This window comes from Trichoplax adhaerens, genomic scaffold (assembly GCF_000150275.1).
Source record: "Trichoplax adhaerens TRIADscaffold_30 genomic scaffold, whole genome shotgun sequence".
Taxonomy (NCBI): Eukaryota; Metazoa; Placozoa; class Uniplacotomia; order Trichoplacea; family Trichoplacidae; genus Trichoplax; species Trichoplax adhaerens.
Window position 1 is genome coordinate 95,966 of NW_002060970.1, and position 20,673 is coordinate 116,638.

Here is a 20,673-nt window from a genome sequence, read left to right on the forward strand (position 1 = left end):
ATATGATCAATTTTTAATTATCTTCTGAATTTGCAATCAACGGATAAATCCATAATATCATCATTACTTGGGCCAGAGGATATTCTCAGTACGGTTTAAATCTTTAAATTGCATGTCCTATGCGTTATTGTAATGTATAATATAACTCGCCGCGAAGAACGAGTAACGTGTGAGTAGTGTGCTGAGCCTCCTTCGTTTATTTGGCTATTTATTAGTCATTGCCAATTAAAGTTGTTTCCTAGTTGTATCTACAGTAAACTGTACAGTTTATTGAGGGTTGTTTCCCTACCCGAACGTGTAATACTGAATTACTTCCAACCCTACAGTATCTAGTCACTCAAGGAGATTTACCCTCTCTGTAGTGGTCAAAAATAGTTTATGATTTAAAATATTATTGTTAAATTTTACAGTAGTAGCATGTTTACCCAATCCCTATTTCAGTCAATTCAAGCAATATCTTATTTTAGCTTCGTATACTACTTCTTATTCTAAATTATATTTAATATGGGCCTTGCGAGTGCAAGACCCCAAGATAGGTATTATTGTCATCCCTCACTTTGGGCCAATCATACGTCATTTACTCAGACGTACCGGTGTCACTTATCAAGGCGGCATACAGTCCCAATTGACCGCACTATACCACTAACCTCCTTAGCGCTATCCACTAGGCCTATAACACCTGATAGAGTGCCTCTAGCACCGCTAATCTACTATCTTATTTATTCGGAGCTCAACATAGTCTAGTTTTCCAACAGAACCATGTAAACGTTATGTTGCTTAATTACTATGTGTGCACCACAAGTTTGGTGGTAGGGTATAAAAGGAGGAACGAATACTCAGCTTCTTAGTTCGTGATTAGATAGTGTTTCGGCTATTCTATTAATAAAACTATACTAAACTCTTAGAACACTCTTATGCCTGTATGAGCATAAGTAGTATAGAACTATTACTGTTACCACACAGTAGACCTCCAGGTGTAGTGGAGATAGAAATAAGTAATCTATTAGTTTAGGCTAGTAGTTCGTAAGTTACGTTTGTGATGTGCATCTGCTCTGAATGCTTACAGCAATTACTTCTTAAATGGCTAAAATACTTTTTCTTCTATCTATTTCTTTACGGTAATAATAGAATAAATCTATAATAATACCTATTTTGATCTAGTCTAATTTATATCTCAAATTTTAGTGTGCTGGCACTTCATGGTGGTATAATATTACACATAAATAAATTTTACCATAACTGGGTAATTACTACTAATGAATACCACCTGATGTATTACTATCACATTAGCCCTATAACATGATAAGAATGCTCGGATTCAATATCTTTTAAAGCTACAGTTAACTAACAGGAAATTTATGAAGTTATAAGAAAATCTTTTAGCTGCCTTTTATAAATCCTTAACATAGTTCGTACAGATTGTGTACTATCGCTATGTAAGCAATTTACGGAAGTCCTGAGTAGTCACGATGAATAAAGAGTTCATTTAGATAAAATAGTACAATGGGAGTGTTAATCTATTGTCATTTCAATCAAGTTGTTTATCATACTAGTTTATTATGTCAAATTCAAACAAACATGGAAGAAATCCACTTGAATATGTATCTGCCAGGACATAAATTGAAATGTAGTGATACTATAATAATATCGCATGTGTCTCGAGAAAAGTGAATAAAGCGATGTTATTGTTCTGAGGAGTTGATCTATATCTTACTGTAAAATAGAACCTTGAAATTTGATACGTGAGATATTCTTTATGATAGATAAGATCACTGTCAGTAACGACTATAATTTTTTGGACTGAATCAATTAACTTTTAACTTGATGAGGTAAACAATTAACGTCAATAACATTATATTGAGACGTAACTTGTTCGATTTAATCATTTCTCTAAAATACATTGAAATTAGAATAAAATTTTAACCAGATATTTTTAGCAACAATCAAGTATCATCTTACGTAACAATAACACGATCATAAAAGTCAATAAAGCTCAGCGTGATTTGAATAATCAGATACACCTGCTTGTCGCATATGCACCTGCTTGTCATCAACTTGATATTATAGTCAATTGAATAGAATTTCATTCATGGCTATGACGTTAATAAATCATATCATTAGCAACTAGATTCTTGTTCAGTAACAACTATTCATTCGGATATGGATGGAGATATACTAAAACCTCAGTTAAAATACAACGTCTCCTGTATAAACATGAGCTACATAGAATCGCCAACATAGACATTGATTATGTTAGAATAATTGATTTCATACCTTCACTTATATGGGTAAAGATAGTCTATCAATGCATACATAATATTTTTTAATGAGTCATTTAATAATCTAATCATTTACAGCAACGAGTCTAGAAATTCTACAATACTTTAGAAACTTTGATAATAATTGAGGAAGAAATTACTTTAGGGTTTATCGATACCAATACGCTGAAAATGTGCGTATAATCGTTAACATAGAAGCTCAATCGATTGGTTTACCGTGAGAAAAATATTCAGTAGCTACGGAAAGAAATACTAGCAAATTTAATAGAGCTGATTTAAGACGATTACGCCGGAGGGATCAGTAAAAAGAACTTTACGTACAGTTTGGTGAGTTATTGAATATTTGATAGCTAAAAATCTGAAAAGTAGCGTACTTATTTTCGTTTTCAGTTGATTTTTCATTTTCATCTTGAATACATAACAACAAAACAATACAAAATAGTAACATTAGGTAAAATAGATTTTATCAATTATAATCATAGAATATCACAATTGACTATTTTGACGAAGAATATTCAAAGACACATACGTTACTCTACCATATCTCCATCGCCAAATTATTTTGTCCGTATAGCTTTCTATTTCGATTACTTTATAACATGTTCCATACTTAAAATGATATAGTAAAATGATATAGAAATCGTGAATGATTTATTAGTTACAATCCTTCGTCACCCTTTAAAATAAGAAAGAAAAAACTTAACTTATTACCCTAAATATCGGCCGTTTACTGGGTATTGGTATTCAAATATTTAATGAGCCATAAGGATCATAGATCGATAAGATATCGTTTAACTTGCATAGGTAATAAAGGTTGACACAGGTTGTTATATAGCAGTAATCATAAATAAAAGTAGTTTAAAATATCATCGAGTTATCGCTGATTCTACTATAGTTAATATAATTTCATGACAAAAACATACTATAGCACATTAGTTGGGATTACTGTTGCATTAAGTAAGCTCCATTGTGAGTAAAATGTAAGGGATAGAGATAAATCCTCGTTCTCATTTTTAAAAAATTTTTGGCATAATGAATTTACGTATATTCCTTAATCGAATATGATTTATTTTCCTTAAACTGCCAAGAAAGCTATTCGTTATAATGCTACTTTTACTTATTCTTCCTCGTTGCCAAATTTGATAATTTAAATTTGTGAAGGAAACCCAGAAATTAACTATTCTATCTAGATATCGTCGCTAACAAAGTTACAGCTACTAAAATAGAGCGTATATATATACAAATTGTTACTTGAAGTAAAAACGTTGTTAGTGATTAATTCTTTAGCATAAAGAGCTATAAATATAATGAGTCTAAAAATATCAACTAATTCAGGCAACGCCCAATGTTTTAGTTACTTTAGAATTGAATTGAAATAAATAAGTGTTGCTCGATTACTGTGAAATTTTATTTAATGCCTTTCATATCAATACTATACAGAAAATTAAACCGCTAGTTGAAACACTAAAATTAATTGTAATATTACTATTTCTATTAAATTCTTATTCTCGCAAATTAAATACTACATCGTCATTATCAGATTCATAACGGATTTCTACATTTAAGGCATAATGATTATCTACGATAATAACCCAGGATGATCTAAAACACTCTTATCACAATATGTTTATTCCGATTAATATAGTTAAATAAATACTGTAAAAAATGTTGCAAATCATTTAAAATAGAAATTTGATCGCATTGTTTTTCAAAACTTAAAATAATATGAAGTCTTAGATTTACTCTTAATATATCAAATAGGGTAGGTTCATCGTAAAGTAAACTAGACATCCCCCAAATATCAAAAAACCGTTATTGGTATCTTTATTGACATTAGGTCTATTTATTAAACGTAAGAATTATAAATTGCAGATATTAACCAACAAATTTTAGCAGCTTAAGGTTTAAATAATTTAAATATCCGTATAGGCGGTATTGACACAATCTATTCCATTGATTCCTGAGCCAAGCCTGAAATAAAAATGGAAACTATTACGACTTTAAAAATTATGATATCATACAACTGCAGCATAAACAATATGGATTATAATAACTGTTCGTAAAGTAAACTAAGAATATCTAGAATATTTAGCATAAGTATATAGATTTCAAATGATGACTAAGCTAGTGCAGCTTGACTTTAAGTATGATTTATCAATCCAAGCATATATTGTTCACCAAAGCCTTTCGAATTTGGTTAATTTAACAATGTCAACTTTCAAAGTACTAGTATTTAGTGAACTTAGGTTGTAGATAAAGTCTATTTCTATATACAACCGGCATTATTAACGACTAAATATGACTGCTAACAATGATATCATCTGCTCAATATTATGTCAGTGACATAGGGTTGACATCATTTTTATTAGAAATTTAGTTTTGATACATTGCTACTAATATAGTTATCATATAGATATTTTGTTTAGGGTCAATCTACTACACTTTTTGATCTGACATTATAGAAAATTTGAGGATAAACTCAATTATAATTTAAAATATAGCTTAATTATAGACTTCCTACATCGAATTTTCCTTTGAAATTAGATGTAATTGTAGACCGCTATAGTCTATGTAGCGGATATAAGGGGTGATTGAAATCTAGATATATTTTTGGTCAACATTTATATTTGGCAATCAGGTATCTTATTGTCAAAGGTACAAATTTCACTGAGACTTTCATATTTATTATAATAACTAGATGTGATTGCAATAAATATGATTCATATAAAATTCTGAAGCTAGGTGACGAGCTTATAGCCTTATACTTTTTCAAGTACATTTCATAAAATTTGATAGTAAGTGTATAGGGTAAGGCCAAAAGTATAGTTTGATACATTAAATCCCTTTATCCTGATAGTCTTCCGCTTTGGCGACAAAAAAAAATTCTTATTCTGAAATAATGCAGGGCAACATACGCGTAATAACAACTTTATATAGTATTAAATTTTTGTCACTAGCTTTACAAATATCCTAAATTTGTCATGTTAACCTATCCTTCATTTTTTGCTTAGGAAGCATGCAGATTCACTTGAAATACTTTCTTCCGTTTGTAATTTGGATTTTTGGAATACAGGTGATTTAATCAATTAGCTAGATATCATTTTACTAATAATCTATAATTGCTTTCAAGGGATATTTTGATAGATATTCAGATGGAATCGTATTCAACAATATAAACTAGGTTTAAGGGATTTCTGAATCCTCGTAGTATATGATACTATTCTGACTATTCTTATTTAATTTCTTACAGAAGCACATTCAGCCAACTTCAGGTAAAGTAAATTTTTAAACCGGTGTATGCTTTTTTTAACTTTATCGCTAGATGAATTACTATTAAAATGAAATAATTTAGTTCAGCAATCTCTTCTACCCTAATTAAGGAATGAGCTGCAAGATACGTCATAAAAATATTTAGTCGATTATTTACGTAAGCATACAGTGAAACTTGCAAACTAGTCATTTCAACAATAAAATAATTTTTGAATATAACTATAGTGGACTATGATCTAGCCTTATTTTAGAATTATGAGTTCAACTCAATAGACAATCTAAACAAGAAAAAGTCATTTTTTGAAATTAAAAAATTATAAAACGACTTACGAAGACAATATTTTCAATTTCAATTTAAAAACTTACTACATTATCAAGTACAAAACATTTTTGCTTTTGTCTCCCTTTTGTAAAGATATAAATAATGGTGAGTGGAGATTTTGTTATCTTCCATAAATATTTGCGATCGTTTTATCGCAAACAGCTTTATATATTAACTATATTAAAAACTTAATGGATAATCTCCTTTGAGAGGTTCCTTTTTTCAAACAGATTTCTTTCCCATTTATTATTTTATTAGTTTAAAAATCTTCGACAACAATTTAAGTCGTAGAGATCTTATCATAAATTTTCTCATTTAGGATAACACACAATAAGACGATAATATCTATATTTTATTGAAAAAAGTTTTATAAAACTTCCAATAATGATTAGATTCATCCTTAATATTAAATTATACTATTATTTAAAGCAGTAAACCTAGCTAATGAATGGTACCTCGATTAAAATGAAACTTCTGTCACATTGCAAGGTTCTAATTATTTTAAGTTTAGTTCTTTTTATTTTATTAAAGCTAAGCTTACTAAAATAAAAATTATATATGTGATATAAGAAATTTTAGCAAAATTCACTGAAGCCAGATTTATTTGATTAAAACATTAATTGACATCTCATTTACATACAATAATTGTAAATGATTAATAATATACTATAGTGACGATAATTTTTCAATGGTTTTATTATTAATGTTTTGTTGTCATTAAATATTATAATACGCTTAGCGTATCTTCTTCACTAGCATGTAGCATTTGCGACAAACGTCAATTTTTCTAACATCGTGCATTCGCGAATACTACATGAATCTAATTTAAAAATAATTTCCAAATTTCCTGCAACTTAATTTCTTGTTCAATAGTAATGTTGTCATGTTTTTCTATTGATTTACGTCAAATTGTGATCATGACTCAAAATTATGGCAAACATGTTTTACTAATTCAGAGTTTAGAGCTCTTGAAGAATTTATAATAACAGATTTTCTTACTAATTCTCTAATGATCGAGATACTATTTAAAATAGTACAAACAGCTCTAACAGACAAGGAAAACTTCTTGCAACGGTTGACTTTAGAAAAAGACAGAGAACAATAACAACAGGAAAGCATAGCTACAAAAATACATTACTTAATTTATTAACAAAATAAAAATTGTGAACAAAATCTTTTAATACTGAAAGAACTTAGTATGAGAACTAGGCTTAAATCAATATACTTGAATCATCACTAGCATTCCTCATCTGTCTTAATTATTGCGAATAGCCTAAATTTGATATCATTTTTAATTTATATTCAGTCTATTTCTATATAAAATGATAACAACCATATCTTATTTACGACTTCAATACAGTCAATAACACCTTTTCGAGATTCATAGTTGCAAATAATGATTCCAAATTTTTTAGCTAGCTTTCACTTTATTATAGTTTGATAATATTTAAGTAGTTGACTACAATTTACGAAATCTAAAGATTACTAATTAAACTTACAAAGCTTGTGTTCCAACGTACACTAATATAACGAAAACGGTTAATATCATTTCCTTAATAGCCCATAGTTATTTCTTGATAAACAGTATACTCATGTACTGTAGTTCTCTACTAAATATTTTAGAAATACTTAGACAACATAGGCGGCTTATAGTATAGATATTAGACTGGATCATCATTTTCTTTAATTCGTTGAATAATCGTATTTGGAATTAATAGAATAAATAAGCAGATACGATAAACCTTATTAGCCTACTTTTAAGACTACGATCATTTTGATATAACAATAGATGACCTTTTACTAGCTTTACTTTTCATTGTAAAATCTCTATCGGCCAAATCATCTCCAGACATCTTCCACAGTGCAATTAACTTCGCGAGATTTATTGTTCCAATTAGAACAAAATCAGATCCTTAGATTTAGCCAGGATCAAAGAAAACTGGATCACTTTATAGTCCAGTTTCCATCTTCATTTTGTGCTGTTAGCTGGCTCTTATATTAACTAAAGTACTAGAGCTAATAAAATTAAAGGTCTCAATTTGAATGTATCTTTGACTTCATATATTACATTTAAGCAAACTAAATTCGATGGATTGTATAATTATTAATTCGGTTATAAAAATATTAGTACAGTTTATCATGGCTGATTACTTGTTTTGCTGCATATTTATTAAATCTGACACGGTAAGGGTTACAATAAGGGTTAAATTATTATAAATCTTTAAGATAATAAGCGAAAATTACAAAGGTCTTGCATATAATCTTGAGAAGATTTCATCGTCAAATAAGCTAATTTGAATTTAATGCAGGATCTGAGCCTTGTCCAGATGGTTGGCACTTTTATGGTCAAGACAATATCTGCTTACATTTAGTTGACAAGGCCGCTAAATTTGACGTAGCCAGGTCAATCTGCCAGGACGATTTTAAAGCTTGGCTTCTGTATATTAATGGTGCTGACAAGGAAAACTTTATAAATACTAAGATTATCAGTGATAAGTATAAATTTTATTGGCTTGGATTGAAAGACGTTATTGGTGATGATAAGCCAGAGTCTCATAGATGGCTAGCTCAGAATAAAACCTTGACGGAAAACAGTTATACGAATTGGGCTAATGATAAACAGCCCAATATCCGTTCACATGAATGCGCCATCATCTGTTTCCAGCAAAAGCCTAAATGGTTGGAAGAAAAATGTTACTTAAATAATAAATATATCTGTGAAAAAGGTATAGTTGTATTGTTAATTGATCTTCATTTTTAAAACCAAACAATAAGCATATAATGCCTTTCTAAATCGGTTTAATATATTGATCGACAAGTTTTTGCCATATTATACCTGAATTTAGTCATTTAGTGATCACTTCTCCATTACAGTTATTAAGTATGCTTTGAATAAGTGTTTTCTTTAGGCTTATTCTTTGCCATACATTAGGAAAATTTTACTTAAAGATTCACTATTCTATTTAATTTTAATGCAGCTGCCGATAGTAAGAAATTTATTAAATCTAGTAAAATCTCTTAATATTCTTTATTCTTATAAAAAATACTAACTAAAAATTGAGCAATGTTTCTCTTTACTTAGCTGCAAACCCTTCAGCAACGTCATCCGTAACAAAAACTTCCTTCGGTAAGTTTGTTGAAGAAATTTTTTGTAGCTTGAAATTTGTCGTAGTTGATTTCTATTAAAAATTTACTAAATATTACGGGAGCGAATAAATTACGGTATTTCATTTAGTAATTGTATCATTCTCAGAACGACAAAATTATAAGAATGTTAAAGATTTAATTCATTTACATGTAAATGCTAATTTAATGAGTATTAAATTAGCTCGTATAATGATCGAAATTATTTTTATCATTTGGCTCTGAGTTTATGCCATTCTTGACAGTGATATTAGGTATGCATCGCAGATTCTACTAAATCAACTAAATTAAGCTGGGCTAATTTTATCACAGCTATCATAATACAAACATAAGAACAACTATAGCTATTTCTAATTTTTTAACGTTATAAAGCGTCCTTACGGCTATCTTACAAATAAATGTAGCCGCAGAGTGGATCATTTCTGCCAAAATTTCAAAAAGCTCATAAAAAGTAGCTGACAACCCTAGTATCATATGTTGCAAGGAAAATGTTTGTCTATGAAATACCTAAGCTAACGTTACTTGTTTCTTTTGCTGTTTCAAAAAGTATGATATTTACTACAACTATTTCTCACCAGTTGATTCTGAAATCACGCCATCACCAACAACAATATTAGGTATAATTTCTAGCCACACATGATTATTCCTAAATTAGAATAAGAATACACTCGCAACTATGAAATGAAAACTTAAAAAGGATAGATAGTCCAGATACAATAACGTCTAAAAATAAATATGCTGCTAATCTTCATAATTTATGAACGCTATTTTGTATCAATCCAAAGATTTCTAGCAGTTTAAACAACAAAAGCAGTCAATGCGACTATTGCACTAAAATAGATTAAATTGTAGTAATAAGTCACTAATGATGGTTGACAACGCTAATATTGAGTATTAAATATAGCAGCAACCGCTGTCAGCTACGAATGTTTAGCTGATGATCAGAATAATGATACCTGCTGCAGTGTAAATTATAGTGACTAATAATAGTCAGAAATCCATACAAGCATCTATATGCCTATTTACGATTTCTGCGAAATATTTACGAGCAACACTACCTGATTTGCAACAAGGTTTCAGACTGCATTTTCTAGCCTATACTACTGTAATTTATGAATAGCAATTAGTTGGTATTTCTAAGTAGATTTAAATATGATTAAACACAGCGACACCTCCAAATTTTCTGGAAAATCGCAATCTAATTTATTGTCGCCGCTTTTATAGGCTTCGGTATCTAAAACCGATTTAACTGCACGAATCACATTTTCTATTTGAAATTAGCCAAATTAATACTCTAAAGAACCTCTATCTTACTAAGATATTTCATCTAAACTTAAAAATCGTGCTTTCAACCTTAACATCCTTTGAAGCAATATACATAATTTAGTTAAACTAGTAGGTAGTTACTATTTTATTCTATCTAATCCTAAATTAAGAATTGCTAACACATCAACTGTTAACCACTAAAATTAAAATTAAAAAGAACATAAACATTACCGAAACATACGTACATCATTTTGAACGTAATATTGAAATAATATACTTTTCACTAAGATAGCTTCTTACCAGTTGTATAGAAGGATACGATAGTATAAATCATGCTTAAATAATTAAACTTATACTTAATAATATAAAGTAGCGTTCAAAGCTGCAAAATAATGATTTAAGACTTATGGCAATAGTCAGTATCAGATAAACATTTCGGTACGTAATAAAATAGCAGCAAGTGATCTTTTATTGTACAACGAGAAATAGAAAATTTGTACTTTAGTGCTACAAATCGAAATCTGTAACAAGAACAAGTTAAACCGTTATAGAAATTACACACTACAATTCTTCGAGTCTGCAGTCAGGTTTATCCTCCTTGACATCTACCTACAGTACGACTCTGTATACTGACCATCCCCTATCGTCAGGATTAACAGTTACCCAGCACTAGTCTCTATCATAACTGAACTCAAACTTTACTGAAAAGTTAGCCAATTTATAGTCAATTTGCCTAAACATTAATTATCAGTTTATGCATAATTTTATAAAACTATCCAGTTATCTATTAAAACAGGTATAACGTCATATATAAATTCATGCTAGCACATTTCTAGGTAAATTAGCTTATTGGAATCTATGTTGCGACAACTACGCAACAGCTACTCCGCAATAATCAGTCTACTTATAATATTTTTGTAGCTTACATAGCTACAACTTCATAATGTATTGATACATTTTCTTACCAGCAGGTTACCAGACAACACCACTTCCAACAGTAATATCAGATATAGCTCGTAAACTCTGACGATTACTTGTATTTAGTAATAAATTTTCATCTGCATAATAGTAAAGGCTATCCTAAAACCAAATTACAACTATTCCGATATATATACTTGAAATAAAAAGCTTGTAAATCAGTAACATATAATGTTTTTGTAGCTATTTACATTTCAGTCAGATTTGTATAACATTTTGATAATATTTTCCTCCTGCAAGTAGGTTACCTAAGTACACCACTTCCAACAATAATATCAGGTATAGCTTATAAATTTTGATGATTATTTGTGCTAAGTAATAAATCCCATCTGCATAAAGCCAAAGTGTAACCTAATGAAAATTACAACCATTTTGATACTTGTATACAGGTACAAATTTGGATAGCAATTAATAAATTACAATAGATACTGCATGTAAAACCTTCTACTGCACTTCGTATTAAAGTATCGTGCAAAATAGATATGAGACTGTAATAGACTCTTTGCACCTACGTTACTTCAGCGTTTCATCATCAGCCACAGCCCACTAACATACTATAAAGTACTAGTGCCCCATGGTTGTCTACCAAAATGGTAAACAACCGGGTTAATTAATTACTATTGCCTAATTTATAATTTACGGAGCTACACTTCGTAACATGTGTATTATACAAAGTTTCTATCCAAACAGGAATACAGTACTGTAGAATGCTAACTTGCTTAAAAATCTATATCGTTTTACATTAATTCTTGAGTTTTATTTGTTCTTTAATTTGACATTTAGCTATAACAAGTGGTTTATCTACGACATTAGTACAAAATGGTAAGTAGAAACTAAGGGTATCAAATAAGATTACAAATCCAGTTGGAGAAAATTAAACTTAAAGTCCTGATTAACGTAGGAAATATCATGTGTTCTTGTTATTATCTAATTTGTTCTTCTCTTTCAGATTTCTCTACTACCACAACCTTATTAGGTTTGCTGATCTTAATTAGATCTTAGAGATGTAATTCGACATATTTAGATCCTTAATTAATTTTTTACTAAAGAAATTTCTTATACCAGTACTTGTAAGTTGAGATTAGACTGTTAGGAAATGATAAAGTAAGAGTTATCTCCTGAGTTACATTTTTGCAATTGATAATAACTGTTTAGATACAACAAGTATCTCCCTATCAACCGAACATGAAAATATTGACAGTACTTTTGGTACAGTAATAGTAATTTTCATTATTTCACTTATCTAGTAGAGTATGGTACAATTAAATTTGCTTTCATCATTTCACATACTTTTCTTTATCATTCTATTAGCAGAATTTTCATCTATAAAAACTGCAAGTTCGCAAAATACTATTATATTGCTGTCTGATACCTATATTCATGCAACAAGAGCAAGTACAGCCAGATTTGGTAAATAAGTGTAATCTAAATTTAATATTGCAAGCTAATAAGCTTAAAAATAATAGCTGAAAATGGTAAAATAAAAAGAAATCGGGTTATATTCAATAGGTCTCGAGTCGACAATTGGTTATTCTGAACCGATAATATCATCTACAACTTCTACTATTAGTGTAATATCTATGCCTTCACTTATCGACACTAACGAAATATCACCCTTTACAGTTGCCGATAGCGGGGGATTATCCTTGTCTACAGCTTTTGAAGATGCCAGAGTATCATCACCTACAACTATTGAAGAAAATAGATTATCTTTATCTACAGTTATTGAAAATAATCGATTATTGCCATCTACAGTAGCTGAAAATGATAGGTTATCATTAGATGCAGCCATAATAGGTAACAGATTGTCAGCATCTACATCAGTTATAAATGATAGATTATCGTCGAATACAGGCATGGAAGATGACAGATTATCGTTATCTACAGAAGTTAAAAATAGCAGATTATCATCAGATACAGCCACTGAAGATGACAGGTTATTCTCATCTACAGTTGTTAAAAATGATAAATTATCATCAAATATAACCACTGAAGATGACAGACTAACATCATCTACAGCTACGGAAGATGACAAATTATCATCATCTGCAGTCATCGAAAATACATCGCTAGCAGCATCCATAGCTATTAAAACTGATACTTTTAGTGCATGGTCAACCGATTTCAGCGTTTCAATATCAGGTATATATATATATTATTTTTTATTACCGATGCCATTTATAAGATAGCAATCCTTTCATTAATGGAAATTTAAATGTTGATATTTATAGAATTTGTGCATGAAAGCTTTCTATCGACCTTTAACCGATTATTTTCTTAGCATAGATATTTATTACTAACGAAATTAAACAGTTATCTTTCCAAATTAGAGAATTTCTTCAATATTGCGATCAAATCCATCATTAAATCTAAGGAATAACTTATTTCGTTTTCTGTAACTTTTTCTTTTAACAAGATACGCAAGATACTTACCAAGCTTACTCTACTAAAAGCGAATCGCTCATCACTGGATATACTACAACCTCCGATGCAAACGAAACATCTTCTACCAATTTACGTAGTTCTGGTAATATGTTCATATTTGATTACGGAACAAAGACTTTTTCTTTAAGAACGGAACCGAATATCTATTTAACTAATGATGACAACATTGAATCAGTTTTTACGTTCTCTATTCCAGATTTTAACTGTTATCCACTGCCTACATGTTATTCATCTAAATTCTCATCGCAATCTACCGTAAATAATAATCAACATATCATTACAAATATAGATAAACTAAGCAGTGTGTCCTTCAAATCTTTAACAGGTAAGTCGTAGAAATTCTAAAAGTAATGAACTAGTAGCACATTCAGAATAATGTCAATGCTAATATAAATTTACAATCCATAATTTGCTCATTCTATTCACTAAACCTACCAAATATTTGATAGCATCCTCAGCTACTGATGTACCTACGAATCAGACTTTCCTCCATCCTACACTTGCACATCAAGACACTACCCTTAATCCTTTCGATAAGGTGCTATAATACTTTCCTCAAATACAGTTACAGTGAAGCTTTCCATTGTAGTTTCATTTGTTGTTATTTTTCAGTACTCCGAAGTTCCTTTTGTAACAGCGGATGATACACTCCGGATATTAGCAAATATTAATGAAGAATTGGCAATACATCCATACATAACTGTTCAAACAGCAGAGATTTACAGTCAAGGTTTAAATCAACTTATATCTAAACTGGCTACAAATGCATCAAATACTGAATTAATTATTAAACTATCACAGGTAGAATAAGTATTAGAATTTGAGTGTAAATTAACTTACTGCATTTTTAACACAATTGGAATTTGATTTTAAATTACGTATATTTTTCGAATTTCGATCTAAATGAATACCAAATAAGTCCATGATCAAAACGGTAGAATCTGTAAGCCGCTCGATTTCAGCTGATTCTAACAAGGTCTGTTATTAGCTTAGTTTTCGCTATAATCAATTTGTATCGCTTACATACGTGTATTCTGTAATATCATAAAATTTGTATTTAATGTGGCGAGGTAAGCCATTCAAACAACTAGTTCCAAAATACAGGATATGTGAATTGTAATTAAATGAATTCTTATTTTTTCAAAAGTACTACTCGCAAAAATTTAGAAGCAAATAGACTTTATTACAGGTTTTTATCAGCAATATTCCTACAGCTTGATGATTATGATTTCAAGGACAATCCCTACTGTGATAATTTATCTACCTGTAACCCTAGCTTGTCTGCTACCCAAGAATTTTGAGCAACGGTTATTGATCGCATCAATAACACTTATATAAATATACTATTACTGCTTATACATATGAATGATAATTTCCAAAGTTTAGGAATTGTATATAATTTTCTGGTATACACAAGCTCAATATTTTAAGTTTATTATACGAAAAGATCTTTCCATCTTCAAGGATCATTATCATTTTCGAAACTGTCGTAACATAAACTTTTAATATTATTTATTAGCTTTCAATACATGTGGTATAAGATAATCACATATCACTCAGATGTTCTTTTGTTATGGTTTTACTCTAATGATGTTATTTATTCATCAATTTGCTTAACAGAAAATTGAAATATCTGTAAATTATACCAAAGTATTGGACAAATTTTTCTTACGAGTGGCCGATAATTTGTTCCCAGGCCAAACATTAAACATAACGGACGACGAAGCAGGTAAAATTTTGACAACTACTAGTGATTTTAGAAATTATAAGTAAATTAAGTCTAGTAGCGAATTTATATAAGCTCCACTACAATGTCGAAATTTTAATTAAGAGGTTAAGATTTAAATTTAGAATGCAGCATATGATAACTAATAATGAATGGAGTGATACCTACAACATTCCATTAAATAAATCTTCATTTGGTAAATATTCGTTTATTAATATGGTTATAATGGTTAGGAGATACAATTATCAAGGTCCAAAAGCAGCAACTTCCTGCCAATACTTATCATAATTTTACTGCAATGTTCAATATTACATCTCCTAACCAAGACAGAATTACGATGCATTTATCTAATATTTTCTACAATCAAAGTTAGTATTGATATTAAAATTCTTTCCCATATTAATTTATTGACTTTATTTCTTAAATCTACGTTAGGAACTAACTAATTTAGGGATAAATTAGTCGTGATTTAATATTCAATATTTTTACTATTCTACTTTGTGTAGGTCAGACCGTTAAAATTCTAACGGGAATTTATTCCTTTTTACGGGATGAAATCACGCAAGCAGCTACAACGTAAGTTATTTTCTGATATTTGTATATCTGGAAGATTTATTAGAAAATCGACATATAATTAAATTTTGAAGAGGCTATCCTATAATTGTAATATGACTGAATACCAGCAATGGTAACAAAGTTTCTTTTATTTTAGCGATAACATCATTTCCGACGTAATAACGTGTAAGATAGATCCAGATCCTCCTGCGGATTCTGGATTAAATTTTCGTTATAGTATCATCAAATCGGAAAATATTTGGCATCAGTTAGTCAATGTAAGTGAATTAAATGTGGTTTAAGTTAGTTCATGTTTAAGTTCGTTTAGAAATTTCTCAATATGAACGTACATTAATAGCACATTATCATATCACTTAAGCTACTATTTCTAAAATTAGTTGATTATTATAGCGTAGAAATATTTAAATTAATGCTAAATCAAGTTGTGCAATAACTATATGATTATTATTTTTGAATTAAACTAAGCACGCTAATAGTCTGCTTCAAGTCATTCAGTAAAATAATTTACGTTTTGATCCGCCAACTATCCGTATATGAGATCGAAGTAAAATAGTTAATAAGCAAATTTAATTGGATTAGGGTACGGAATCGCAGGTGCTTAAGTGCGTGTATTTAAATCTGACAACAAGGTATGATTCCTAAATTGATGATTATTCAAGTATAGCAAATTATCAATATGCTACAAATGATTTTCGAACTAAGTTACCAGCAATTCAGAAATCATTGCCACATGGTTTAAGAATAGTCATTTACATATGCAAAACAGGAATTGGTCTCATTCTGGATGCACTTTAAATTCGAAGATTTCAACACATGTGACGTGCGACTGCAATCACTTAACGCATTTTGCCATCATGTTTCAATTCAGTAACGTTAGTAGACATGAACAGATTCCAAAAAGAATTAGGAGATTAAAATTACATTCTAACGGTCATAAATTTAATATATAATCCAATAACTATATAGTAGTTATATTTCTGTCTAATTTGGTCTTTTTATGTCTCCTAGCTCAATGATCTTCAATCGCTATTAGCTCCAATTATAATTATTGAATATATTGGCATTGGATTTTCCACGATATGCATTGCTTTAGCTCTTATTGTCTTCGGAGTTCTAAGGTACTAAGCCCATTGGCAGCTATAAAATTATGACATACTGTATGCCGAGTTCATAGCTAAAATGGTAGAGTAATGATATGGCATAAATCAGCTTATTTCTTTCTAGTAACTGTTATTATTTAAATTACTAGCTTCTGTTACAGTATTATACACTGTAATTTCGAGATTAGAGTAAAAATTTTTATGTTAGGATAATTTTTGTTGGTTTACTCTTATTAAGTGAGTTTCTAATTTAGATATGTGGGGTTAAATATAGCACTAGCTTTTACGGCAGTAATATCCGTATGTTATGTAAACATATAGCATACTGAAATTAGTAATTAAACCTGAGGAATCGAGAATAATCTTCTTACAATTCAAATCACGGTGAATGTAACTTATAATAGATCATCGTGGAAAAAATTCGTGGTATAGCATATTCTAATCTGACTATTTTGTATTAGTCATTAGATGTCTATGTTCGTAAGTACTATTGTCTTCTTTAGGTAGCTGTAGATAAAGTTAGCTTTTGATCCATTAGAAGGTTTCAACGTTAATATTGCTAACCATGATGTCTAGACTATTATAAAAAGTATATAAATGCAGTATATCGTACTGTAAAGGTCGTTCTTAAGATTAGATTTTAACGTCAAATACAAAGGGTCTAAGTGTTTTTGTAGTCCACTTGTATAGGAAAAGTATCCTGATAGAATTGATATTGCTCTCTGATATATGGTTCAGAAAATCGACTTATTGATCGTAAATTACGTTATCTTGCTGCAAAGCTGTTTTGTAACAAATTTTCATAGAGTTCGATTTACTAAATCAAGTAATATGTTGAAATAAAATACCCATAATAATAACAATTTCTCACATACTCCTTACGTTAGGCTCAAATCTGATCGATTCATAATTCATCGAAACCTCTTAGTAGCCTTATTCCTATTGCAGTGTACAATTATTGCTGGGTCTCAATCAGAAGGAAACAAGGTAATCTGGTTTAAGACATATTTTGTATAAAATTTTATAGTTAATAATACCCTGGCAGAATATGAGGACCGTAATTACTGTTTTTAAATAATCTAATCGCCTTTAAAAGTCCAAAATTACAAGTTACTCATTATTAAAACATGTAAATCGCTTATATTTGAATGCCATTATAGCCTAGCATGTTTAATTATCTACTTATAGACTTTGATTAAATTAATTCTCATTTTTCGGTTAGAAGTATTACAGACCAATATCTTTAGCCTATTATATTTTGATTGCTCATTGTAGAATTTATGCACCGCCATGGCAATTTTGACACATTTCTTTTGTGTAGCAACTTTTTCTTGGATGTTAATCGAAGCTATCCATCTGTATTTTCTCATTATCACCGTATTTAAGAAGAGCAGAATTTCAATTTACTACTTCATCGGTTGGGGTATGTTTTACCAACGTACATAATCCTAAACTCAACCATAGTATTTTGAACATACTTAGCTAAGTTTTCATTGCAGGTTTGCCGATCATTACTGTTGCTGTAACATTAACAGCCAAGTTTGACGGTTATGTAAACAATAATGGGTCAGCAGTAGCAAAATACTAATATCATTAGCTAATTAACAAAAATTTCATTGTTAAATCTATCATTGAAATTTTACTGACTAGCAAAAAGCTATAAAATTACATTCAATAACGATCTTTAAGTTTTACGATCATGATAAGGCTATGCTACTTTATAAGTTCTTAATAATAAGTCGGTTGTATTATATATTGATTTTATAATAGGGTTTCTAGTTTAAATAAATGCTGGTTAAATACACAAGATGGATTTAAATGGGCAATCATGGGACCTGTTATTTCAATTATTGTCGTAAGCAATTAACAGTATTAAGAAAGCGTAACACTATATTTTAGAAATTTATGTAGCACATTTACCCGTTTTTAAATTCTTGAAGATAGCAAGCTTAATTCAGAAAGGGTGTTTAAGGATTAAGAGCAGTATCTCTTAATTCAATTTTTACTATTTTTATATTGTATAGGTTAATGCTGTCGTAATGATTTGTGTAGTCAAGATAACTGTTTCATCTAGCATTGCAGATGCTTACAAAAGTGATAATCGTAAAGGAAGATTACAGGGAATTAAGTAAGTAGGATAGAAAACCCATTCAACAATATAAGTAATTCATTAAATAGATAATAATTAAACTTATTGAATGTTTCATCGATAGATCAATGATCAAGGCTAGTGCAATACTAACGCCTATTCTAGGTCTAACATGGCTGCTGGCTTTAATTCCGATCACAAGGCAAACCATTGTATTTGCCTATCTCTCCGTCATATTGAATTCTTGCCAGGTATTTATTCATGAAAGTTACTTTTGCATAAAGTTATGCAATTGGCAATATATGCAAGAAATATACAAGGCCTTCTTAGCCCCCTCTCTCACATTAGCGTAATTTATAAAGTAGAATGAATAGCAATTTCTTTATTATGTACACGCTTTCGTATTAGTTGTTCTGTACAATTAAACCTTTGATTGATAACGTAAACTCGATTTAATTTCTATAACAGCGTATTTTAAATATTTTTCCACATTAAAATTCTTTCTGATTATTTGCAATATCCATATATTTTTAATTATTATTTGCAGGGCATTACTATCTTCGTATTTCATTGTATCTTAAATAGTGAGGTAAGATTAAGATCTTTAACACTGATAAATTATAATGACTCACTTTTAAAAGATCAAGACATAACATATCCCAACTAGTTGTAAGATATTAAAAGAATGAATTTTGCTTGTGATGACTGTACCCCATAACCAGAGAGTTTAATCAATTATTAAATAGTAATCTTAAATATATTGTCTCGCAGGTTCGTCTAAAATATACTCTTTTAATATCAAGGCGAAGTGCCATCCACTCTTCCAACAAGGTAGTGTAGAAAAAATGATGATTTATTTTTAGGACATCTAAGATATTAAATACGCGAGTGTAAGCGTAGGGTGCAATTTAATTATTTAATTAAAATTCTTGAGTTTTATTATTGTGATTACTAAGTTCTCTTTGAAATAAATACGCAGGCTTCCTTATTTATTGATGACAAATCAAACTTAAAAACTGGTAATTCCGATCAGAAAGGTAAGTTAGTACACTTTCTGTTTCATTTTTACTAGCATGTTACAATGGGTATTTACTGTCATTTTCTTGCTTTCAAGTGTTATAATAATGTTCTATTTAATTTATTTAATTAAACGTGATCAAAAATAACGAATGTACTTCCTTATTGTGTAGATGGCGATTTGAAAGTAGTGCGAATAACGCCGGTAAGCACTAACTGAAATATGTCACTAGTCAATAGCTTCAACTATGTACTGTATATTACGAAAATTATGTAGAAATTTTAACTATGCTTGATAATTATTGCCGTACCTTACTAATTTATATCCATTTATATATAAAAACTATTTTAAAAACAGCCCAGATGTCAGACTAACTGCGAAGAAGCTTGTATAAATCACGTCAAGTAAAGAATTTTCGTAACTAGCGGAGAAAAATTATATGCTCTTTACAGTACTATGA

At 29.7% G+C, this 20,673-nt stretch overlaps 2 protein-coding genes across 2 annotated transcripts; both read left to right on the forward strand.

The window, feature by feature from the left end:
* Positions 1 to 5,295: 5,295 nt before the first annotated feature.
* TRIADDRAFT_61851 (uncharacterized protein) lies at positions 5,296 to 9,240 on the forward strand (the record flags this gene model as incomplete). The annotated part of the gene is made up of 5 exons (XM_002117785.1): positions 5,296 to 5,352; positions 5,530 to 5,551; positions 8,181 to 8,597; positions 8,954 to 8,998; positions 9,125 to 9,240. The coding sequence occupies 5 exons, from the start codon at positions 5,296 to 5,298 to the stop codon at positions 9,238 to 9,240; spliced, it is 657 nt and encodes a 218-aa protein (XP_002117821.1).
* Positions 9,241 to 12,839: 3,599 nt separating this feature from the next.
* TRIADDRAFT_61852 (uncharacterized protein) lies at positions 12,840 to 20,621 on the forward strand (the record flags this gene model as incomplete). The annotated part of the gene is made up of 19 exons (XM_002117786.1): positions 12,840 to 13,401; positions 13,676 to 14,029; positions 14,154 to 14,242; positions 14,317 to 14,505; positions 15,325 to 15,433; positions 15,937 to 16,006; positions 16,143 to 16,263; positions 17,015 to 17,124; positions 17,994 to 18,093; positions 18,382 to 18,529; positions 18,606 to 18,672; positions 18,877 to 18,961; positions 19,131 to 19,234; positions 19,320 to 19,446; positions 19,743 to 19,784; positions 19,967 to 20,026; positions 20,175 to 20,232; positions 20,386 to 20,417; positions 20,571 to 20,621. 19 exons carry the CDS (start codon positions 12,840 to 12,842, stop codon positions 20,619 to 20,621), a joined length of 2,478 nt encoding a protein of 825 aa, XP_002117822.1.
* Positions 20,622 to 20,673: the final 52 nt, after the last annotated feature.